At 39.0% G+C, this 24,339-nt stretch overlaps 6 protein-coding genes and 1 non-coding gene across 8 annotated transcripts in view; 5 read left to right on the top strand and 2 right to left on the bottom strand.

The window, feature by feature from the left end:
* Positions 1 to 422: 422 nt before the first annotated feature.
* Positions 423 to 5,342, top strand: LOC135167952 (uncharacterized). The gene is made up of 13 exons (XM_064131689.1): positions 423 to 696; positions 1,691 to 1,851; positions 2,146 to 2,565; positions 2,686 to 2,798; positions 2,923 to 3,149; positions 3,456 to 3,502; positions 3,545 to 3,605; positions 3,665 to 3,675; positions 3,866 to 3,938; positions 4,115 to 4,275; positions 4,357 to 4,764; positions 4,824 to 4,936; positions 5,013 to 5,342. The coding sequence occupies exons 1-13, from the start codon at positions 638 to 640 to the stop codon at positions 5,241 to 5,243; spliced, it is 2,085 nt and encodes a 694-aa protein (XP_063987759.1). The 5' UTR covers positions 423 to 637; the 3' UTR covers positions 5,244 to 5,342.
* On the bottom strand, positions 5,253 to 14,102 carry LOC135168237 (uncharacterized). 2 transcript variants are annotated; one of them, XM_064132223.1, is made up of 11 exons: positions 13,943 to 14,102; positions 10,424 to 10,541; positions 10,002 to 10,128; positions 9,815 to 9,932; positions 8,986 to 9,067; positions 8,166 to 8,217; positions 7,868 to 7,961; positions 6,923 to 7,474; positions 6,375 to 6,695; positions 6,058 to 6,273; positions 5,253 to 5,953 (listed from the first exon to the last, which is right to left on the bottom strand). In XM_064132223.1, exons 2-11 carry the CDS (start codon positions 10,536 to 10,538, stop codon positions 5,819 to 5,821), a joined length of 1,812 nt encoding a protein of 603 aa, XP_063988293.1. In that variant the 5' UTR covers positions 10,539 to 10,541; positions 13,943 to 14,102; the 3' UTR covers positions 5,253 to 5,818. The 2 variants fall into 2 exon arrangements, with proteins under 2 accessions (XP_063988293.1, XP_063988294.1); XM_064132224.1 differs by lacking the exon at positions 13,943 to 14,102 and adding an exon at positions 11,298 to 11,445.
* Positions 14,103 to 14,432: 330 nt separating this feature from the next.
* LOC135168256 (uncharacterized) lies at positions 14,433 to 16,855 on the top strand. The gene is made up of 2 exons (XM_064132259.1): positions 14,433 to 16,249; positions 16,317 to 16,855. The coding sequence occupies exons 1-2, from the start codon at positions 16,090 to 16,092 to the stop codon at positions 16,385 to 16,387; spliced, it is 231 nt and encodes a 76-aa protein (XP_063988329.1). The 5' UTR covers positions 14,433 to 16,089; the 3' UTR covers positions 16,388 to 16,855.
* LOC135168251 (AN1-type zinc finger protein 2A) lies at positions 16,713 to 19,257 on the top strand. The gene is made up of 2 exons (XM_064132248.1): positions 16,713 to 16,851; positions 17,324 to 19,257. The coding sequence occupies exon 2, from the start codon at positions 17,333 to 17,335 to the stop codon at positions 17,975 to 17,977; it is 645 nt and encodes a 214-aa protein (XP_063988318.1). The 5' UTR covers positions 16,713 to 16,851; positions 17,324 to 17,332; the 3' UTR covers positions 17,978 to 19,257.
* LOC135168248 (RNA transcription, translation and transport factor protein) lies at positions 19,221 to 21,241 on the bottom strand. The gene is made up of 4 exons (XM_064132242.1): positions 20,828 to 21,241; positions 20,318 to 20,539; positions 19,980 to 20,069; positions 19,221 to 19,824 (listed from the first exon to the last, which is right to left on the bottom strand). The coding sequence occupies exons 1-4, from the start codon at positions 20,886 to 20,888 to the stop codon at positions 19,460 to 19,462; spliced, it is 738 nt and encodes a 245-aa protein (XP_063988312.1). The 5' UTR covers positions 20,889 to 21,241; the 3' UTR covers positions 19,221 to 19,459.
* An 85-nt stretch (positions 21,242 to 21,326) lies between these two features.
* Positions 21,327 to 24,339, top strand: part of LOC135168118 (von Hippel-Lindau tumor suppressor homolog) — a 37,339-nt gene continuing 34,326 nt past the window's right edge. Inside the window, exons 1-2 of the mRNA XM_064132031.1 lie at positions 21,327 to 21,417; positions 21,770 to 22,298. The gene's annotated coding sequence lies outside the window, so the exon portion shown is untranslated. The remainder of the gene's footprint in view (positions 21,418 to 21,769; positions 22,299 to 24,339) is intronic.
* On the top strand, positions 22,604 to 22,697 carry Trnay-gua (transfer RNA tyrosine (anticodon GUA)). The gene is made up of 2 exons: positions 22,604 to 22,640; positions 22,662 to 22,697. It is a non-coding gene; the product is annotated as a tRNA-Tyr (tRNA).

Genomic DNA, 24,339 nt, shown 5'->3' with positions numbered 1-24,339 from the left:
CTTGGAGGGTGTCACGGGATGTTGATATGTTTTTTTATTTGTTATTTGGTTGTTGGAGGTCCGGGAGTGGAAGAAACCGGAACGGAAGAGGCTCGAGGACGAGATCAACACGCTTTTTGGCGGGAAAATTGATTAGAAATGCGAGGAGAGACAAGAAAATGTGGAAAAGAAGAAAAAAACGTAATTTTATTTGTTTAGTTGTTAATAAATTAGTTGGTTTATGGAAAAGAGGAGAAAGAATTCCTAAAAATCTGTAAAATTACCGAATTTGATGAGTAATTCGAAGTAAATCCTCCACTTTATGCGGCTTTAATTGAGTCAATATTATGAATAATTACAACGACTTATGTTTACGATAACGTGAGGAATAAATATCGTTTCCAACACGTCCCACCTGTTGTCTCAATTCGAATTAACAGAATTCACAAAGTCCATAATTACGGAAAGTCCGTCAAATTCCTTTCGCTCCACTCGTCGGTGAATGTCAAATAGGATTTGCGGTCACAGACTCGTGAACTCATTGTCACAAGGTTTTTCCGATTATTGGGATATATAAGAAAGCGTGATTATCCGGTGATTATCCAGTTTTCCCGTGTAACCAGTGGAAGCCTCGAATTAATCAGGAATTCCTTCGGCGATGACGAATCTCACAGTGTTTATACTTATCTGTGCGATGAGTCTCGGAGTTCACGGACAGTAAGTGAAAGTCCTAATGCAACTGGTGAGAATGCTGTACCATCTTGAACATCTTGATATGGTGATTCACGTCAGTCGTGAGAATTCAATCAGCCGATGCAGATGGTACAGAAATTCTTGGTGGGATTAATTCTGAATTTAATCAGCAAAAAAACAATTTCGGTGATAAGAATGTCGGTTTCCAACATCTGCACGAATTAAGTGATTATATAAATCGGCGAATGCTAAATATTTTTCTTTATGAAAATTGCCCTGAAAAGTTTTTCTTTTTTAGAACTATTGTTTTTATTACTATTCGATAAAGTAATAATATATGAATATCATCATAACATACGATAATGTCGGAGGATCATCGTAATTAATATTTTAATTAATATAATAGGTCGTTAAAAAATCTTTTTTATCTTCAAATTGAAACTACTGGGACTATAAATTTTTGTTTCATTTTTTGTTTATTGCAAAAGCTTTTTGCGGATGACGTTGCAAATTTATTACTAAATTTCAAATTATTCTGTCACATGACGAAAAAGCAGTCGGCACGTGTTTTCGTTTGAATAAAAAAAAGTTATTCTCGCTTTATCGCTCTCTTCGAGAGCAACAGATAGTGGCAGATGATCGTCTTAACAACGGGGAGATTATGGGGTTTAATCGGTATGACATAACATGTACCGGCGGTAAATGCGGCGATTGGTCTACTGCAACGCTTATAAATACTGGCCGGACATCAGTAGTTAAGGACCAGTTACAAGTTTACTCCGTCGGCTGACAGATTGAGTCTTCTCGTTGTTTCCCTCATCGCAAGTTCCATTTCCCGGGGATAAATTGATTCAGAAAATGTAAATATTCCCCGAAGAAAATGTATATGAGTTGTCGAGTCTCGCCCCTGAGTTGATAAGGAGAGCTGAAGCTTTAAAACACAATTACTAACAATTATTATCTTTTAGAATTTCTAATTCCTTAAATTAACTCTTTACTTATCTCTCTCATTTTTCAGGGACTCCAAGATCACCATTGAACAGTTGTCTGGCCCCTACGATCTCGGTGAAGGCCCCCACTGGGACGAGGAGAATAATCTTCTGTACTTCGTCGACATTCACGAACAGAAGTTCTTCGCTTTCGATCCCTCCACGCAGAGTCTCACGGAAACATATCTAAGTATGAATAAACATTATTTTTTTATTGCCTTTTGCGAGGATTTTTATTTACTTGACAATAGGAAATATTTAACTTGAAACTCGGATTTTTTAAAATTTATTCAACCGACGTTTGATCTCCAAAAACTTCTACTTCTCTTAATTATAAAAACAAAACAAATAAAATATTTAAAAATTACATAAAAAAAATTAAAATAAATACTAATTCAATCAAATAAATAATACCATCGCATACAATGCAACATTATACATTCAACGCACCTTAAAAAAATTCTCATTGGATTATTTCCCCCAGAGAACGGCCCCGTAGGCGTAGCCGTACCCCTAGTCGATAAGGAGAACACGTTCATAGCTGGAAGTGGTCGAGATCTGGTGGAGTTCCAGTGGGACCCGTCCAGCAGCAATTCAGAGCCCGAAATCAAGGTTCTCTCCTCGGTGGAGGCCGACAAGCCCAACAACAGATTCAACGATGGGAAAGTCGATCCCGCGGGGCGCTTCTGGGCTGGAACAATGTATGAAAAGAACAACGAGGTCATCGACAATCAGGGTGCTCTCTACCGATTCGAGGAGGACGGCACTCCCGTCACAGTTCTCGATAACATTACCATCAGCAACGGCCTCTCCTGGAGTCATGATAACGAGACCTTCTACTACATTGACTCGCCGACACGCGAGGTCTTCGCTTACGATTATGACATTAATTCCGGGAATATCTGTGAGTCGATAAAAACAGCCGAAAAATTGCGACGAATTTCGTCGCGATATCTGCGCAATGAGCGATAATTTTTCGATTACGAATGGGCGTATTGAGAGATGTTTTTCTGTTTATTTTCAGCGAACAAGAGGGTAATCTTCAGCTTCAAGGAGAATGATATTCCTGGGGTGCCCGACGGCATGACTATCGATAAGGATGGACATCTCTGGGTCTGCGTCTGGGACGGCAGTCGGGTAATTACTGAATCATTTTTAATTGTTGAATTTTAATTCTACTTTTTCTTAACGTCATTGGCCTCCCCTCGGAGGGCAGCGAATCTAATTAATTCGTGTAAATACCTTTTGCAAAAAATTTTAGATCCTCGAGATCGATCCAGAGAGCAAAAAGCTCCTGAGAACCGTGGACATGCCCGCCCCGAGGATAACCAGTGCTGTTTTCGGCGGTCCCAACTACGATATTCTGTACGTGACGTCGGCAAAACGTGGCCTGTCCGACGCTGATCTGGAGAAACACCCAGCAGCTGGCTACGTCTTCGCCATAACTGGACTTGGAACATCAGGTGTCAAGTCCCTCAACGCTAAAATGTAGAACTCTATCGTGTTCCTATTAAAGTTATGATTTATGTTAATTAACGAAGCGAGAATAAATGATCTATTGAAGGAGTAATAAGAACTCGTGTTTTGTACCTCATTCCAGCTCACTTCGGGTACTAAATATTCCAGGGCGTTATCAATAATGAGAATGGCAGTGACTAATGAGAATTTATCGACTGAATTGCTTCCTCGAATATTGGAATAACTGCACAGGTGATTTTAATGTACCTGGGATTTACTGTTTACTGTTCTGGTCTCATTCCTTTCCTTCTAATGATTTTTTCGGCAATTAATTAGGAGAACAGCAGGACAAGTGACGACAATTGCTAGATCTAACGACAAATGTGAGATTTCTGCTTGAGATGTCCTAGTAAATATTTCAATAGTTGTTCATACTCTGTATGTAATTAGTGTAATAGAATTCCAGCTGATAGTCCACCGATATAGGTGACACGTACTGCCATCAATGCTAAATTATTTTGATGAAGTGAAAAAAAACATTTTAGTTCTTTCCCTGGTGAGGTATAAATTACTGGAACAGCGAGGAACGCGGTCAGTGGTTGACCAGTTGAGAGATCGACGATGAAGGATTTATGGATTTTTCTCGCCGTTCTGGCGATAGTCGAGACCAGTCTCACTTGTAAACAGTACGCAAAATTATATTTTTCGTGGAATAATTATATTCATTTGTTGAAAATAACTGATAGTTTTATTTTTTACGTCAAAAATAAACGAGCACTTGGGTGAAGATCCTCGGGCAATGGCCAGTTGCAAATTATCGTGAGAAATTGCCAAGAAATCCGTAAAAAAATTAATAAAACTAATATAAATAATACAGAATGATGGGTGGATTGATATCACCAGGAGAAGACCTTCCACGATAAGCAAATGACGTCGTAAAATATAATGAAAATTATGTGAGAAGGTTGACAGATTAAATTTTTTATTTTCTCAAGGGACGGACCTTTGAGGATTGTTCCACTAACCGAGCCTCATGCACTCTCCGAAGGCCCTCACTGGGATATAGCCAACCAGGTTCTCTATTATTGTGATATCTCAGGTCAGAAAATGTTACGTTACGATCCCAAGACGAGCCAAGTTACCGAGGCCTACATAAGTGAGAATTATTTCCCTGAAACGTTTTTCAATCGTTTTTGAAAATTAACTGGAATTACGTGAAACTCCATTGGCCTTTCAGAAACCGGTCCCGTGGGTGTATTCGTCCCCGTCGCTGGTAAAAAAAATACATTTCTCGCAGGGAGTGGTACAGAACTCATAGAAGTTGAGTGGAATCCGAGTCACAATGATTCAGACCCCAAAATCAAGGTGCTATCGAGAGTCGACCTGGACCGTAACAGCACACGATTCAATGATGGCAAGGTGGACCCCGCTGGTCGCTTTTGGGCGGGCACAATGGGTTATAGTCTGTACAACCAGGGATCTCTGTACAGATTCGCAGCGGATGGAACTCCCACGAAAATTCTCTCGCCTGTCTCCGTCAGCAATGGACTCTGCTGGAGCCACGATAACTCAACGTTTTATTACATCGACTCACCGACACTCGAGATCGTCGCCTACGACTACGATGTGGAAACCGGGAATATCTGTAAGTGTAAAATATACAGCAGCTTTTGGGACTTTTGGAAATTGTTATTGTATTTTCAGGCAACAGGAGGGTCGTCTTTACCCTTGAACTCCTTGATTATAACGAACTTCCTGATGGGATGACCATCGATAAGGATGACAACCTGTGGGTGGCGATCTTCAGTGGGGGACGGGTAATTAATTCATAATTAATTCATCTATTTCTGAGTAGAGAGGGAAGAATATGGATTATGATTTATGATACCCCAGGTAATTCAAGTTGACCCGCGTACTGGAAAACAACTCAGGGTCGTGACGATGCCAGCGATGGACATCACAAGTGTAGCATTTGGTGGGCCGGACCTCGACATCCTCTACGTGACATCGGGGAGGGAGAAGCTCTCCCCAGACCAACTGCGAGCCCAACCCCACGCCGGTTCTGTTTTCGCTGTTTACGGCCTCGGGACTGCTGGCCGACCAATGCTGGGTGTCAAAATGTAATCTCTCTAATTAGGGAATAATTTAATCGGTATGTTTATTTCGATGAGTCCATAGGTGTCATACAAATCCTCCAGTTTCGATTAAACTATTTAACATTAATCGATAAAGTGTTTTTGATTAGAAAACGGGCGATTTAATATCAGTTTTGAGTCAGTCATACAGAAGAAAATTGTCAGATGTATCGCAGCGAGAGAGAAATAATGATTACAAATATTATTGACGTAATTCGTAATAAAAAGACATTACTAAACAAAAAAATTACCAAAGGAACTTGAATTATGACGCGATTTTCGATCAAAGTTGAACGAAAGTAGCTCATTTTTTACGGAACAGATCGTAATCTTCCTCTAATATCATGTGATAATTCAAGTTTATTCAGTAATTTTTCCCTGAGGTCCTCCATTTGCTTCCAGAAGGATCAAACATTTGAGTAATGTTTATCGAGCTTTTCCCGAGCTTTTCTCTCCGTGTATTTTTTTCAAAATATTACGTCTTTTGTCACGAAATTTCTATGCGATAAACCATCGAGCAACAGAAATATACATTTTGGGATAATTTAAAGGATTAGTTTTCGGTTACATTATTGTGCAGGGCATGGCACAGCATAGGGGGAGGCAGACCGGCACCACAGCTTTGCCACTGGTCTGTTTCTGCTTACTCTTGGAGCCTTTCTCGTACTCGTACATTCCTTTACCGCGTTCCCACTGGCCCTAGATCATCATCAGTCGTTTTAATTCTTCCCCTCCAACAATTTAATGAAGAAGGCCCTCTAGACCCATTATCAAAGCCCTAATGAATTTTATTAATCACTTACCCCTCCCTCCTTCATCGCCATGGAACTCTCCTCCTTCATCTTGAACTCCGTCGTCCCCGGGGGATAATAAACCGGTGGTCCTGCGACATTCTTACTCTGCACCACCGGAGGCGAGTGTTTAACGAAATCCACTTCCTTCTTCGGCGTATCATCATCCTTGACCCGGTTCTTCTTCTGAATTCTGTCTTCTCTCTGGATATCCATGAGTACCTCCCGCTGGATTAAACGATCGGGATGAAAATATTTTCCAAGTCAATTTCTCAATCGATAATTTTAAACGATAATTACTCCCCGTGTACGCAAACTTGTTTATGTACCTCAGAATCGGAAAAGGAAGCCATGAGGTCATCAACTCTCTTTGGCGGCCCCTCACCGTTGGTCGGTCCTTTTCCATTGACGGGGTACAACTGTGTACCCGTGGGGAATGGCTTCGGCAGGAGTACCTCACGGTCGTGGAGATTGTGGGTCTCCTTCGAGTATTTGTAGACACTGGAGCCACCGGTTGGCGGGGGCGGTGGAGTATAGTAGCCGCGAGGTGATCCAGATTTGTCAGGATAGAGCTCCTCGACTCTATCAATGACTGTCGTTGTCGTTGTTTCGGTGTAGGGAGGATGTCCAGGATATCCCGGGTGATCGACCTGAAATCCACTTAAATTTAATTAATAAAATCAATTTTTTTTAATTCAATTGCACAAATTGTGCAAAAGAATTGTAAAAAATTGTAATTTCGCAGTTTTTCGAACTAGAAAAAATAAAAATATTGGAGAGGTTCCGTATGAATAATAGAACAATTAAATCGTAATTTTAATTTTCAACTTGAGAAAAATTCGGAACCCTTTTTTGGTAATTAAACAAATTCACGAACCCTATCCCTCGGTAGGTTCTCGTATCTCTCATCCCTGATGTAGAAATTCTCCTTCTTCGTAGTAGTTGTCTCGTAATTCACCGGAGACGGTGTCAGGGGTTTCCCATATGTCGGGGAGCCATGGAGATCCTCATGATAGTACTTGGACTCTTTATGCAGCACTGAGGACTTCTGGCTCACCTCGGGAGTGCTTGTGTACCTGATTGGACTCGCCGATCTCTCCAGTGTTTTATCGATCTTGTAGGTGACCGTTTGATCGAGACCTGTACCACCTGGTGGTACATATGTCTCCGGGGCACCGGGCAGCTCATAAGTGTAGGTCTTTATCGTAGTCGTCACTTTTGTGTTGGGCCCTGGAGCTAAGTGATCGGGAACTGGGACACGCTCTACTCCGTAATCCTCGGTACGTTCTCTCGTGTGATAGTTTGAGGAGATGGTTTTTGATTCCGAGGGGAAGGCTGACGTTTCGCGAATTATTTTCACCTCTTTCGATTGATTTCCCAGGGGCGATGGTTGCTTCGTGCGGGAGGAGGAGTAGGTGTCGCCGTAAACCTGATTGATCATTCGGAGATATTATTTCGCGAGGCGATCAATGGGTTTAGAAGGTATGGAAAATATTTTTTGAGTTCTCGAGACGACAATGACTTTTCCTCCGATTTTATCTGAATTTTTTTGAGCTGCGAAATTCTGGGGGATTGAGGGTCAATCGGAAATACTTTTCAATGCTTCTAATTAATTAATTCTGAATATTATTTAATTATACAGGTGTGGAGTGTTATTTTGGAAATTTTAAAATTTGTGTCTTGCCAAAAATGAATTTTCCACTGACGTCTTGATTTATCTGTCCAAAAACGATCATTTCCACACTCCCTGCACCGTCGTAATACCCCGATTTAGCCATCAATCTTCTCATTCTCAACAATAAAAAATAAAAGCTTCAATTACCAGTTCTCTATTCACTGTAGATGTTTTTGTACTCCTCTCCGGGCTCCTCCGTCTCCTTATAATCTCCTCGTAACTTCTCTCATGAATGTCGTCCCTGCAAAAAATATCCTTTGAATTGAATATTTCACTCTTTCACGAATACAACGATTCACGTTCTATCGCAACCAATAAATTCTCCGTTACACAATGAGACGGTATTTGGCTGAGCGCCAGATGCGTCAACGATATTTTTGTATAAATGACAAGAGCCCGAGAAAAACTTGGAAGAACTTTAATATTCATACAATTTCACACTTACGACAATGGGACAGTATTCGAAGATAGTGCGTTTTCCGTTGCGGCGAATGAATCTGCAACATATCATATCATTAATATTTTCGTAATTAATATTTACCCAACAAGAAATTAATTAATTTATAATAAAAATTTTCTTCCAAATAAAAGCTTCATTAACGACCAGATTAAATTCAACTTTGGCAGTAATTGTCAACTCCTATTGCCAATATCTTGAGAGCCAATGAGTTACAGAATCTCGACTGAAATTTATTACACGATTTTTTCCTGATTCTATCGCTTTCTATCTCGTCCACTCGCTCCCTATTTTTCCCACACGCCACATGTGCAAAGAGAAATCAGGCTGAGCCATGAGCTAGGCCAGAATAATTCCTAATACGGTGATGTATCATATTAACTCTTCATAGAGCCCCGCAATTCTCGTCAGTCTCTCCCGAGAAATTCATTAACATCTCAACACGATTTTTTGGTGTGAAAAAAAAATATGAGACTCGTAAAACACTGGAACGACCTTGAATTTCATTTTCATTATTTTTAACGTTCTGTTTGGTGACATAGTCGCCGGGGGATTATGTGATTGAACCAGTTATGCAGAGTACCTAGTGGCAAAACGCATCTGAAGAGATTGCTCTCTCTTCAAGGTCGGTATATTCTCGACCTTTCAACGCGACGTGGGGGATTGGCTCGGTTCTCTCCGATATTTATGCGGACAAAGTGGATACCAAGGACATCCAGGGACATCGCTAATGTTGGAGGAGGTGAGTTGGGATTAAGAAGTAGATCTGCCCTAACGGCTGGAGTCATGACTGAATTAAAATACTCACCAATGGGTTTTCCATCTTGATTCTTACTGTACTGATAAGAAACTTGCTTATAGGCTACGGTTTTGCTCTGTCCTGGCTGGACCTGTCGAGAATTATCAGAAAAAAAAATGAAAACGATGAAAAAATCTGTAATTTGAAGCATCAGCAATTTAATATAAAAAAAAATATAGTTTAGGCATAAATTTGAGTATAATTGTCCAACAAAGTTATTTGTTAATTCAATTCATCTTATTTTCCACCCTCACTTTATACCGATATTGCCTCAAACTGATATATTCCCAATAAAATTTCTGCTTTAAGCCTTCACATTTTTATTATTTTTTTTCAATCACTGCCATTAGCCACATATGGCTAATAATCATCAAGGATTAGCATGACTCGCTGCAGTCAAAGGGGAGATGGATATGCAATGAAAGAGACTGGGTGCAGAAATAAAAAAAAAAAAGCTGTAAAAAGAGACTCGCCTCGACCGGCTCGCCTTATAAGAGCATAGAGACAGGCCTCGACTGTTGGTGAGCATAATACATGAGCATAAAATGACAGTATGAGCATTGAGCATGGGCACGCGTTGGCGGATTGGTAGCACATTTGAATTCCATGGAATTCCACTGGCCACAAAGTGAATGCCTAATTGCACCATTGTATCTGCTTCTCACTCGTGAAAATTATTCGGAATAGCAATGACCAGTGAAATTCCATCCTTTATGATCTCACCGATTGCACATCATCTCCCCGGAAGTTGGATCATCATACGGACCAGTTTTACAGACGAGGAAGTGGTTAGTAGCGTGAAATAGAAACTGGAGATTAATTTATTGTCGTGTCTTACGTTTCGTAGCTCAGCGTCAAGTGACTCGAGGCCGGGAATACCACTCCCCAGGCCCACTGGTGCTGCACTAACGTATTTCTCTGTTGTCGTGGTTGTTGTACGCACTGGGGAGGTCGATCTGAATAGTATAATTGTTGTTAATCCATTGGGGAGAAGACCGATTGATCTTGAATTTTTAATCACTCACCTGACTTCGGTGACTGTCCTCACGGGATTCGCCGCTGATCTGTATTCGTATTGAGGGGAAATTGGACGTCTACCACTGGGAGTTGTACTCCGGGAAACGCTTGTCTGGAGATCCTCCAGTAGAGCATCTGGAAATGAGGAATTATTCGTGAGAGACAGAGACATTTTTCCTGAATGTTGTCAATTAAAAAATTGAAAAACGTTTTGAATTTTTCAATTATTGCACTTGACGCAAGTGCCTCGTGTCAGCGGATTTGTTAAGCTCATTAATCCCTGCAGTTGAGTCGAGGCAACAATGGATGGAGGGACGTGACAGCCACACACATGAGGCCAACCGTGATCTTCCAGTATAGGATTACAAGACTCGATGTGAAAGGGGTAAAAATGAGATTTTTGATAAACCGATGGTGAATTTTATTTTACCCAAGTTGTTCTCGAGGCTGCTGGCCGAGTTTGCCGAGTGGCCCTGTCCAGATATAGCACCACCATGACTCACGTATTTTCTGCTCACGGTTGAGCTCTCCCTTGTCGATGGCATCGCCTGCAAATTCAGAATTTTAATTTTTCATAAAACGATAAAAAAATCTGTTTGCGACATTTTCCGGAAATTGGAAGACACGAGATAAATGTTAAATCATTGGGGACAATCGGTGCGTCTTCTCCTTGGAGTCTTCTTCAATTGGGGTCAAGGAGCATTGTCACTGTTATTCTGAACACGCCAAATATAACGTTTACGCGATCATCAGTTCCCTCCCTCCATTCCAAAATCCAAACGAAAGTCTCTATTTTTACGCGGATTTGAAAATAAAATTCAGCGGAAAAAAAAAATTGATGCACTTGGTGAGAGAAGGAGATGATAAAAGAGGAGGATGAGGTCATAAGCACCCTTTCCCATAATTCAGAACTGAGGGCAAGGTCATGAGTCATGTGGATCAAGGGTAATTTGGCTGACCGGACTGGTACCCGATTCCCTCGCACCTAATGACAATTTATTGTCCGAAGATTCGTACAATTATTCTCGCTCCTATGGCACGTTAATTTCATCAACTCCCTTCCCAGAGCTTAATAAAAAAGCAATCTAATTCATAAATCTACTGATTAATTATAATTAATAATTCCAATAAGTAATTTGCGTTTGATAAATCGATGCTGATAAAATCCGATGCATTCGTTACGAAATATTTCCGTCGCCAGTCGTCTGAATGGAATCTATATTCATCAGATCGCTGTAGCACTTCCATTAGTAATGAGGAATGCAATTCAAGTGTAATTACACTTCTGCGGATTTTATACTCACTATCAAGGGTGTAATTTTCGCAACTGCGTGAATAGAGGATCATTCACACGTGTACTTAGTAAACCTGATCGATCTCAACAGGAGTATGACGTAACGGATATGTATCGATTTAATAGATACATGGAGAGCTACTTCTAGATTGCAGATAAGGATAATAACAGGTGTAGCAGGAGTAGCCCGAGGGGGAGGGGGAGGATCAGTCACTTCGCCGGCGCTTTATCATATCCTAGAAATGATTAAAATGATATTTCCTTATTAGTAAATGGAAAAAAAAATGAACGAACGCGTGCAATAGCGATTAACATTTTTACCTGATCATTATCTTTAAATTTAATTTATTTATAATTGAAAATCATGGGAAAAGAAAATTCACGAAAATTCCAAAGGCGTAAAACGTATTTAATCATTCGCCGGAAATCCCTAAAACACTTCTATTCTCTATTTTTCCTTCTCACTCTCACGTTTATTTACAATTCCCCACAGTCTCAGCTGTATCAACACTAAAATGGACCGCGATGCAGATATAGATCTCTCGTAATTCCGCCCGCGCGTTTAAAATTGTGGGCGTACGACGGTGATCCCTACTGCAAATAATATCGATGATATCGATCACGATCAGGCAATTGATGTGGGTTTCGGTATAAGTCCGATTTTTTTCTACGGTAATTGCTGAGTATGTGGGCAACGGAGAGCTGAACTCCGTGAATGGGGACCAGGGCCAAGACACCTGTTGCGTCATAGAAATTTCTTAACTTATTTATGAGTTCTCCGAAAAGAGGAAGAATTGGCATTTGTAAACATGAGACTGACTGGGAGTGTTTTACCCATCAATATGAATATTTAAAGATGAATATTTACTTGTAAATGTTTTTTTATTTGCTGAAGGCGTCAAATTTGAAAATTATCCGCCGGAGCGAACGTTTTCCCGGACTTTTGTTCAGTCAATACCTCAAACGATTACTGAATATGAAAAAATCATTAATGTAAGCAGCAAATGAAAAATGAAAGGCGCCAATGTGGAGACATTTGTCCGAGGACAACTCACGTGTGTCTGGCGAATTTAAGTGGGCGCGTGAATAACACGTTTATATACATGTGCTTTCGTGCAACTGTCACCCACGCACGTCACAAGTTACGAAAAATTTTGAGAAAGAGAGAGAGACCGAGAGAGAATCAATCGAACGTGCTTCAGTTGCTAATTATTACGGCCATTAATTAGTGTTATCCCGGTGACGCTCCCGCTTCTGAAAAATCACTGAACGATTGAACAATTGAAAAATTGAAATTATTAAAAAATTTTAATAATCAATATATGTGGACTTTTGATATTTTTTTACAACCTCGATATTTTTTTAATTGATTTTTCCTTTAGTTTGTAATGAGTTATCAGAATTAGACATAAAATTCGTATTGATAGCCTTTTGATTCCATCATATATGAATCACACATAATTATTACGCTACAGTAAACACATTCTGACATTTTTTTTCATTAATTTATTATCGAACTGATGAAAATATCGATCATATAATGAAATAAAGATTTTTAAAAATTGTTTCACCTCCCACGGCGGTTCGGGAAGTTAAAAAAATAGGAGAATGATAAAATAATAATTTCTCTGACAGGTAATTAATTAGAAAATGTAGCGCCAATTTGCCAGCAACATTAATGATCTCCCCCAACAAAAAATACGATTATCCACTTGTTCTCTCGGCCATTTGAATGGGAAATTAATGGGAACGGGGATGTATTGCGCTGCGGATTACGAGGTAATTCATTCAAGACCTTGTCAACATCAAAGATCATGAGGGCAGTTGGTGTTATACTGAGCAAAAGTGGATGACTAAACTCCTTCACACCGGACTATATTCGGCTGCCCGTCTCTACAACTCTGCGCTATAAACCTCAAACACATGGGTTTTGGCATTGCGCCGGGTTTTTTAAAAAACCCCGGCTCACTCTACGTATACCTATGCACCCCAACGGAAATATTATTGCTATAACATTAATTCGGATAAAATTAACCTCCGGTCGCGGCTGAGAATGGGTAGTAAACAATTTAACTATTCAATCATTTCTAACTCTCAGAGGAACAGAATAAGGAACGAGATAAAATTTTGGGAGAGCAGATCGTGGGATAAACAGTCGCATCATAAATTGAAGAATTGTGGAAGCAAAACTGAGAATTAATTTTTATTCACTTTATTCCAGTAAAATAAATATTTTATATATTTTCTTTGATAAGAGATCGTTTGGTTTTGAAAAAATCGATTCTATTAATTGTTTAAATGATTATGGACTTGAGTAATAAAATATTAAAGAAAAAAAACGAGGGTTGCTGCAAGTTTGGAATTCTCAAAGAATTTTCAATCTTTTCAATTTAATTTTCTTCGTATAATTTGTCTGTCGAACATAATAGGGTTCGGGTCAATGTAGCGAGACAAATACTCGAATTATGAATTGTTTATCCTTGAACGTCTGACCCTGCGAAATTCGAGCGTTTTATTCCGTCAAATTTTGACGATTCGGTGGAGACAAATGATCTCTCAACCAATTTACGATTTTTATCGTTAAACCGTGTCTTCTATTATTTAATTATCATAATATAGTCCCCGATTAGTCAAAGATAATCAGCTTTAACTCACCGAAATTAAATGTTAAATAATCCAAGAGGTTCCACTGAGAAATCTTGACTTCACAAAATCCGAAACAAAAAAACGTTTGAACGGAATTATCGCGGACAGCGAGTTGTGCCGCGAGAGTGTCTGGCCAGAACTGGCCTCGTCCACTGGTGGTACTCTTCTTCTCGTGTAGAGCAGCCTCTCAAGACACGGGGAGATCGAGACGGTCACTTCCTCGCGTGCACGCTTGCGCGAATATTATGGGACGGGTTCTCGGGCCGGGTTGGAGGCACGAATGCCGGACAGTTGTCACAACTCATGTATTGTTGAGTCCACCTACATGATCGCTCTGTGGTGGGGCCCTTCTCGGTTTGCGAGGGGAAGCCACGACATTCCGAGGTCGTTCCCTTGATCAGTGAACCCATGGCGCCAGTCCTCGGACGATACGTGTTTAGGGTTTTTGTGGATGATTTTTAATGGCTCGGAGTGTTTGGAAGACGTGGAATCGCCGGTTTCCTGTTGAATAAAATTAATTCGGTTGGATTAACTGAGTTTTTTGATGGAACGGTCTGAGCAGGAGCACATTTACTGGAATTTCTAGGAATTTTCTCTTCGGAAATTCGAAATTTGATACAAAAATCAGGAAAAGTCTAGGGACTTCTTCTGGAGATGTCACAAATTCTACAGGAATTCCCTCAGAATTTAAAGGAATTTAAAACTGTTAAAATTCATTTTCGTTTAAAAATTATTGTAAATTCCGAATTTTTCTCAATTAAATTCATAATTGAAATTTTTTAAGAACAAAGAAGTAGAAGGACATTCCCGGAAAATTCCTCAACAAATTCCATCAACTGAGAAGATAAAAAATGAAATGACAGATAACAAATAAATCTCGTCGAATGCCTTACGAAAATTCCTCATTTTAAACACATATTTTACAAAACGTAATGAACTGTAAACTATCGAGTCCCTGTCAATGAAAAATTCTGAAAAAAACATCACGACGTAATTGTTTTGACGGAAGTTTATTAGATACTCTCCGAGAATATCCCCACATTCCACTTGTTACGATCTTGAAAAGTAGCTAATCACCACTGGGCTTATGTCATCGCACATATTTAGTACTGAAGAGAATCGGTCAGTCTGTTGCAGATGATCGCCTGCAATTTCATTAACATATCACGTTCAGTCGTATCTCCTCACTTCGGGGTACGGGAATTATGGTGAATTCCCCTGGTATGTGTGCGAAGGCGTCCGGAGGCTGTGAGTGACCGTGAAACGGATGTGTACCATTCACGGTGGAACACCGGAGAGTCGTAAAAGGAATAGTCTGTACCGTTCTTCCAGCGAGTGACGATTCTCGTCGTCATTGAGCTGACTGCGTTGGAGCATGTGATACCATTTGCGGAGGCCGGAGATTTTTAAGGGGAATTCGTGAGGGAGATACTTCATCCAGTCGGATAGTGGTTTTATTTGGAAACTCTAATGAGCCGACATGGCTCAGAACATTTGCAATATTTAATTAATTCAAGCATTTTAAGTCTCGTTATGAAGTGAAAAACTAAAGATTTTTAACCAATTTTTTTAGTCATTGAGATTACGAATTAAAAAAAAATGTTATAACTAAAGAACATAAATGTAATTTGATCGTATTTTATTTATATATCACTATTAGTCCAGATATATTTTATTTGTTATGAAAGTCGTATTAAAAAAATGAGAAATTACAATTTAAAATATTTTTTACAAAAACTTCTCATAAAATAATTAAATTGTATATGTTCTGTCATATTGTTTGTTGTTTATTTTCTGTTCTATTGTTTATAAATTACCTACTTGAATGACTGTTGAAGAATTAAACAAATTCATATAAAAAACTCGTCTCCGAAACGTCTCAATAGACTGAATTGAATGGAAAACCCATAGAAAGTACCAAATATTTGGTTATGAAGGAGATTTATTTGTAAAACATATAAACAAACTATTAATTTTGCAATTAAAAATCTCCCACCCACATCATGACTTCCCCATATCCCGCTGGATGTCCCCACCGTCGAATTAATTAGCAAAACACCTAAACATCAGAATCCTAACCTCTCTCGTAACCTCCAAAAATTATTAAATTCCCTGTCAACGGAGGAAGAACCTGGTGATAATCGTCATCGACCGCGATGACGGGATCGTCCGTCGTATCCAACAGAGACAGGGATTGTCTGGCTTGTCGGCTCGTCAGTGGTTCAGGGCTCATTGGAGCGGGTTTTTACGTGTCCTATCACTCGAAAAAATTCAACAGAACCCCCGGGAAGGTCATCATGCACTCCATAGCCGCTGGTAATTCACTAGAACCCCTCATCATTAACAATAACACAAGATTACTGATTGTTTAATTACCTTTTAGCCCTCGTTCTCCTCGGATCTGCCAGGATCTTCAATCTTCCGCCATTTCGTCGTGAATTATCTCAGCAATGACTGCAGAATCCTCGAGTGTCAGGTCACAGCAAGAAGATTGTTCAGTTACTTATTAATTGTTAATAAAATCTACAGGTGTAATAATCGCTTTACAACAATTCAAATCCCAAGTTCCATAACCATCCGATTGTGTCTCTACTGCTCTCAAAAGCGCCTATTGGACTTTTAATTATTTATTTAAAAATAAAGGAGCAATTAACGAAATATTCTGAGTGCAGTACAAACGAGTGTTAAGTTATAACAAATGACAGAATTAATTCATTTTGTAAAAAGCATTTACGTGTCCGCGATCTATATGAATGCGATTCAGTTGTGTTCAGTTGCTTACAACGCAATCAGTCTCATGACACGACAAATTTAGTCGAAATATCCTGGTGATTCAGGTTTGGAGTGCCTATAAAATAATGTGAAGAGTTGTGGCATCATCAGTGTCTTTTTATCGTCAACGAAGAATCGTTCAATTGGTAAGTCATCTTTCATTGGACTAAATTAGAACGACTGCAAGTGATGAAAGTTCGATGGATTTTACGTCAAGAAGAATTGTTTGACAGACAGAAGACGAAATTAGTTTTCCAATTTCATTGCTTCGAGAAATTGCTCGATCTTTCACACATTAGCACCACTTTTTATAGGTAAAGTCGAGGGTATCGTTCACAAAACGCTGATAAATGAGTAGAGTTCATTTGGAATCGTCCAAAAGTGAGGTTATGTCATGCACGTCAAGTGATTAAAATTCCAACAAAAATCTCTCGAATAATTAACCTAATTCTGAATAGTATTTCCTTCGAGCCACTCCCTCGCCCTCAAAATATTGTCCAGTTATTTTGCTGACCTCATGTTCAAAATAATAATTTTTAATCTCTTTTAGCTTCAGAGATATTCATTGAAAAATGACGTTGTAAAATTGAGGTGATTTGCAGTTAAATATATTTTCAGATAATAAAAATGGAGTTGCCAAATTTGGGTGAGCATTGTTCAGAGAAGACCTGCAATCGCCTGGACTTCCTGCCCCTCCGTTGTGATGCCTGTGAATCCATATTCTGCACAGATCACATATCCTATCAAGGTCATTCCTGTCCAAGTGCGTACAAGAAGGACGTTCAGGTGCCCTCGTGTCCCCTGTGCAACGTCCCCATCCCCATGAAACGTGGAGATCCCCCGGACCTCGCTGTTGGCCTCCACATGGACAATGACTGTCAATCGGACTATGGAAAAACCAAGAAGAAAGTCTTCTCGAATAAGTGCTCGTTGAAGGGCTGCAAAATCAAGGAGATTGTTCGTGTTGACTGCAGCGAGTGTGAGTGGAACTTTTGTCTGAAGCATCGACATCCTGCCGATCACGAGTGCATCGGCAGGGCTGAGGCTGTCAGACTGAAACGACTCAAGACTATGGTGAAGACGCAGCAGAGCCAGAGGCCGAGGCCTGTTGAGAACAGAAATTCCAAGACTTTTAAGAATATTCAGGGAAGTATGAGTGATGATGAGGCACTCGCCAGGGCACTTCAGGCCTCGTTGCAGGAGGAGGATCGAATACGGAGACAATTGCAACCAGAGCCTTCTGGGAGTCGAGATAGATGTCGATTGTCTTAATTATTGTTGAGAAAAGTCTTCGTGGTTGGTACAATCTTTAATATTTCTGGGGTCTCGCTGTCGATAATTAATTTCAAGTCAAACTGATTATTCTGGGAATTTTTGGCTGCATTAATTTTTCAATCAATGTCATATCTCTTAGTTAAACTCTCAGAGTTCATTAAACTCTGCGATATTTATCGAACAATGGACAATTAAAATATTGAGTTTGTACGTAAATTTCATTTACTTGCAGCAACCACGAAATTGAAAATCCAACAAATTTCAATCTTTCTTAGGATAAACACTGTAAGAATTTGTAGATAGAATTATTCAATTTTAAATTTGACTTTTCTAAGAGTATTCTTACAACGACAATTTTATCTGACTTTTTCACACGGCTACTGTGACAAACCGGCACAAAATCGAGACATTAATTGAGGAATCCTGAGGATTCAAGAGTTTTTGGAATTAACGATACGACAAGAAAAATATTCTCTCGAGTCAATCAAATTTTCCATTTAAATTCGACTTGAGAATATTTTCTTGTCGCGAAAGGTTGGACTATTCGTCTTCGACTTCCTGCGACAAAATATCGTCGATGAATGAGGAAGATTTCTCCGTGACACTTGCTCAATCAAAAACAAAACTTTGAATAAAATTTAGTTCGTTGTTTAATTTATTCCATATGCATGGATTTGAATTTTTAATGAAAATCCTCTGGGAATTTTCTCCTACGATTTTCTATTGTTATTCCCAACACTGGCACTATTGTGCCGTTTCTACATATCTCCGCTTATTTTTAAATATTCAATAGTTTTATCGAGTGACAGTTATGGCAGTTTTTTAATGTCCAGTCGCAACTGGAGATGGTGATCGGACTGTCTCCAAATATTCCATCCATCTAGAGATTACATACGCAATTCAATTTCGAATACGTAGGGATACTTATGCAGTGCCTCACGCAGTTTGAAGATTTAAATTTTGGTTCTAGTTGTTGAACAGGAGAGACTGGGGTAAAATGGGTCTATCAATTTTATCTAAAAGTCTAGGAGAAATTCACCGGTTGAAGTCAGTTCAGAGCATTCGATGTAGAGCGATATATTTCATTTTCTTTTCATCAAATCGCAAGTTGACGAATCTCAATTGCCCATTTTACCCCAACCCTCAAGAAATACGTAATAAAATAGCAAATTGCCTGCCATTACATTCCTCGACCTCCACAAATTTATTCTAAGAGTTCTAATGAAATTTTTAAGACATATTGTAAATTTAATAAATATTTATTATCTCAAATTCTACATCAGTTTTTGTCCTCGAGTTTTACAGTTTTCTGATTATATTCAGGTTCAGATCGGCCTTCATCCTCTTCTGTACGTAGGATTCAGAGTATTTGATTTTCTCTCGTGACGTTTCCCTCGTGAATCCCCAAAAGTGGGGATGGAATTCTATTTTACGCAATAGAAAATGGAGTCACGCCAGGTGTTTTTCTCTCCTAGGAAATTAAACTCCAACTTTTCCAGCCTTCGTATCGGTTTTGGGATTAGCTGTTATGTTCTGGACAGCTACTATGGCTTCGTTGATGCTAGTCTGGAGGTCCCTGAGGTCCTGGATGTACAGGAGATTCAGGGCTTTGGCTGTGTTATTCAGAACTTTATCCCCCATGTCGAAGCCCATCTCTGTCTCCATGATTGGAAATGGGGTGCCCGTTATGACCACCGTCCGGGGGTTCTTCAGAGTCTCGGCGTTCAAACGTGATGTCACATATTTGCTGCAGGCCTCCAGGGTCGTCAAGTGATTCGGATGCTGTGCTATGTTCAATAATTTCGCTATTGACTGCACGCCCTCCTTGAATTCATTACTGTTGACTGAAAAAATAATTATTTCATGAGACTGATCGATTATGGATCTTTGGGAGGGGTCACACTATTGGTTTTAGTTAATTTGTAAAAATTTGTCATCGACACGAAAACAAAAATTTGAAAATTTAGGGTCATCTCTTCTTAATTCGAAAGGTACTGACAGTCCAGGGTGTCCAGAGGATTCGTTGACTTTACAGTTGGCACCTCAGCGTCAGTTGTTCCTGTTTCCTTCTTTATTTGGTACTTCTCGGCTGGAAAATTAATAAAATGGAACGGGTAATTGGGGGCGACGTGTTTTGATTGAATAAAATTAAAGCCTCGAATTCTATCGGAGATTTGTAAAGATTTTATTGTATTTTTATTTGAAAAATTAAAAATTTAATGTTCTGGTGAACGTTTATGATCAAAAACTAATAGCTGTTCGAGCAGATAAAATTGTGGTAAATTTTCTTAGAGAATTTTCCTCATAATTTCATTTTATACTGGAGAAAATACTCACGTTTGTCCTCGAATTCCTGACGCACAGCCAGGCCAACTAGCCATTCCAGCTGATCCAGGATCGATGTTGTTAGAGGACATTCAACGTCTTTCAAGTACTTCTGGAACACCTCATCCCATGTTCCATTGTGAATATCTCGCAGGGGGATTCTGTCTTCAACAGTGTAATGACGAACCTTTTCATCTTCTAACCACACGACTAATTTCTTCAGCTGCTCGTCGTCTGTTAAATTATTATAATTTTCATTAACATAATGCAGTAGCACATTCAACTTAAAAAAATGAAAAATTGGTTTATTTTGATATAGTATTCATGTAATTGATTGCACATGGTGTTGAAAATGTTTGGAAGAATGTACCACAGCCTAAACAGTTCAATAATTCATCCCCCAGACATAATTGTCATAAAAATTACTTTTCCATGAGTCATTCTCACTCAAAATAAAAAATAAAAAATCCAAATTTCCCAAATCGTTATTACAATCAATTTTTCGACTAAATAATCTCTTACCTTTACAATTAACCTCTTCCCAATGCTCATAATCCAAAGCTTTTAATTTTCTCTTGAACATATTCACCTTTTCTACTTAACCACAAATTACTTCTCCCCCGAATTTCTGTGATTCGCAAAAATACGGGATCAAAGTCTCACGAAATGTGCAACTATTTTCGATAAAAATTGACCAAACGCGATCACACGGTACTGCCACAAGGGCGTATGTGACTCATCCCATCGACGTCAATCACAAAAATGCTTCCAATGAAACAAGACGAACCATATTTTCTTGTCATTAGCACTTAAGTCTTTTATTTTCTCCAATATTGTATTGCTTGTCATCATTCCACTATATTTTTATTCATTATTAAACAATCAGTAGCCAAACAGAATTTATTTCCCGTCATTTACTCCGCAACTTCAAGAAACTACCGTCATTTTTCGCCATTCGATTGTGCAGAGGGTTCACCCAAGCACCACAAGATGGCGCTGGGCGTGCCTTCCAGCGCGTCCAAAATGGCGTCCGTGGCTTGCGGGAGGTTCGCTGTAGCTGTTTGTTTGGACACAAAAGGACTCCCACCGCCAAATCCACCCGGGGCAGCTAGGTATGATCACCCAATTGATATTATTCCATATCTTACTTAATTACAAATGATTTCTGCCCTGAACTTCCGTGATTTACCAAAAATACGGATCAAACGCCCAACAAAATGCTTTTAATTATTTTCGACAAAAATACTTCCACTGAAGCAACATCAGTACATTCTACATACATACATTATACATTCTTGTCATGACGATTTTTATGGATTATCTCATGCTTTAATTTATTACTGATCATCATCTCGCAGTATTTTTATTTATTGTTAAACAATTAACGAGGAAAGGCGATTTATTTCTCATTATGTACATCGCAGTTCAAAATCATATCATCATTATGCCCGCTCGATTTTCCAGAGAGTTCGTCGTACCGCCGTACGATGGCGCTGGGCGTACCTTTGAGAGCGTCCAAAATGGCGTCCGTGAGTTGTGGCACGTTCTGTGTAGTTGGACATGTTTGGACCCTACCGCAAAATCCACGGGGGGTAGGTGGCCAGGAACAGCTGATTCACATTGTTCGGTGTCTGTGTGTGTAATATTCACTGTAAATACCTGAGTGAACCAGTAATTGGGTTTTCGGTGGATGGTTAGGCCTCGCCGGCCGGGAATATCATTGGAAATTGATCAGGGAGACCGTGGGATTATTTGTCTCGGGGGTTAGATGTTTTTCACGCGGGTTACATGTGTCCGGTCGTTGTTTATGTTTTGTTTCGAAGTGATAAGTGAGTGTCGTGTGTAATTCGTTCGGTTTTGGGGTGGGAGGGAGTGATATATTTCAGTGGAAGTGGGTTAATTGTGAAAAAGAGACGCTGACGAAGGGTTTTGCATCATAATTCGATGCTTGAGGGACTCCCAGGGGCTTCAGGAGTGGATACATCGGTCATTGGTGAGTGCCCTTGACATAATTCATTTGTTTAAACATTGGGGGGAGGTTGTGGGGCGATGTAATCTGTTTATTTTCATGTTTTCGATGTTTGTTTGTCGATGTTTTTCGATTTGGGACCTGAGTCGTGTGACTCATGCGTTTATTGAGATAGAAAAATATTTGTGGACGATTTATTTCTGATTCTTGACCACGGAAAATTCGTAAATTGAGGTTTTTGGGTAATGAGATGATGGTAATGGCAGTGAAATTGTATTTTAATGCTCCAACTGGTTATGAGGTGTAAAAAAAATTAGTTTCACTACCGGCCTTCGATAGCTCAGTTGGTAGAGCGGTGGACTGTAGTTGGTTTGAAATGAAATGGACATCCATAGGTCGCTGGTTCAAATCCGGCTCGAAGGATTACCTTTTTTTTTTAATTCTGCAATTTTTACTCAGGAATGACAAGGCTTTTTATTTGTCAAATCTGAAATTTTCATTCTATTGAGTAAATCGTATTTCATCTCGAGAATAATCTTGCGAAATGTTAAAAAGATATTTTCCATTTTTTAGAAAATTACCAGTAAATTCCAGTAGTAAGAATCCTGACCATGATCATAATTTCTAAATAAATAAATAAAGTCCTGAAAATTAGTTCTATCACTAAAAGACTTTTGTCTCAGTCTCAAAAAAAAATTAATCTCTGAATCACTAAATTTCTCTTCATCTTCTTTGATTTTTTCCTCAAATCCTGAAGTTTTCTATCGTTTCCTTAAACCGAAAAGTCTCAGGTACCTTTTCTCAGTTTTTTAAATAAATTATTAATATTATAAATTATTTCTCTTTTTATCAACTTCTCTCATTCACTTTATATCAACTTTTACCTCATTTACGAAAATATGATCACATCATTATATTATTCTCTCTGGATATAGTTCTGATGATATTTTTCACACCCTCGGCTACCCATGTCCAAACACAAAATCAGTGAGTTTGTTTTATGCATGGGAGTTACCTCCCCCAGAATGAAATTGTGTGCGATATTCAAATTTTGTCGACTATCCTAATTACATCAGTTGGCAAAATTCTGGCATGTGGCTAGTGCTATCTGTTGGCGTAATTCAGAATCACTGGGCAATGAGAAAACTGGATGAAGGGGGTAGCATAGGGGTTGTTAGTGGGGCTCGTCGGTTAGCGGAGGGGGGGGGGAAGGGGTAGAATGGATATTCCCAACAAATGGGAAATTGCCAATAGTGGGACAAGTGCCTTCGTTATTTTCGTTATCAGACCTATTAGCATATAATGCTTAACAAATGAATATGATATAGGACATGTGAATCACTCGTTTCTGGGTTATTATACTGTCCTTTAATTTTCATACCAGCACATGGACAATGTACATGTAAACGTTGGAATGAATGTACAGCTGCAATTTTCTCGTTGGGGTGGTCAGCAATTTCAGTTGAATAATTTCGTGTTGGGTAAATTCAGGGTGTACTCAATTATTCTCACATCAAATGGATTGACGGGAATGAAAAAAAATATATATTCAACGTACCACAAACTTTCCAATTACGTAGTTTCAGTCGAATAAAAATACATATGGTTGGTCATGAAAAATTGAATAGTTGGATTTTTAGGGAGGAGAGAGGATGGGTGGATTGGAGTTGTCTAGAAAATAGAGGTGGGGAGGGGGTGGAGGGTAATGGGGGTGAGAAAATGGGATTGGGATTGATTAAAAATTGAGGGAGATATTTCGTTTGTGTTAGGTATCGTATAATTATTTTTGATAGTAAATTTTTAATGTGTTAGTTTATTGAATATTTACTTTTGTAAATATACATTTGAATTAATTTTTAAAATTACGTCGGAGATAAACATTAGAGTGCTCCCTTTCAGAATAAATAAATAATAATAATAAATGGAGTACAGAATAAATAGAAATTTATTGTTTACATTGAAGTGAGTGATGTTGAAATATTTTTTAATTTACCAGATAATTAAATTTAACTAAAAAAAAATTCATTAAAGGCGATTAAATTCCATGAATTCCACAACAATAGAA

Source organism: Diachasmimorpha longicaudata, chromosome 12, assembly GCF_034640455.1.
Source record: "Diachasmimorpha longicaudata isolate KC_UGA_2023 chromosome 12, iyDiaLong2, whole genome shotgun sequence".
Classification (NCBI taxonomy): Eukaryota; Metazoa; Arthropoda; class Insecta; order Hymenoptera; family Braconidae; genus Diachasmimorpha; species Diachasmimorpha longicaudata.
Note: the sequence above shows the minus strand (reverse complement) of the source record. Positions and strands in the feature narration are given on the sequence as shown.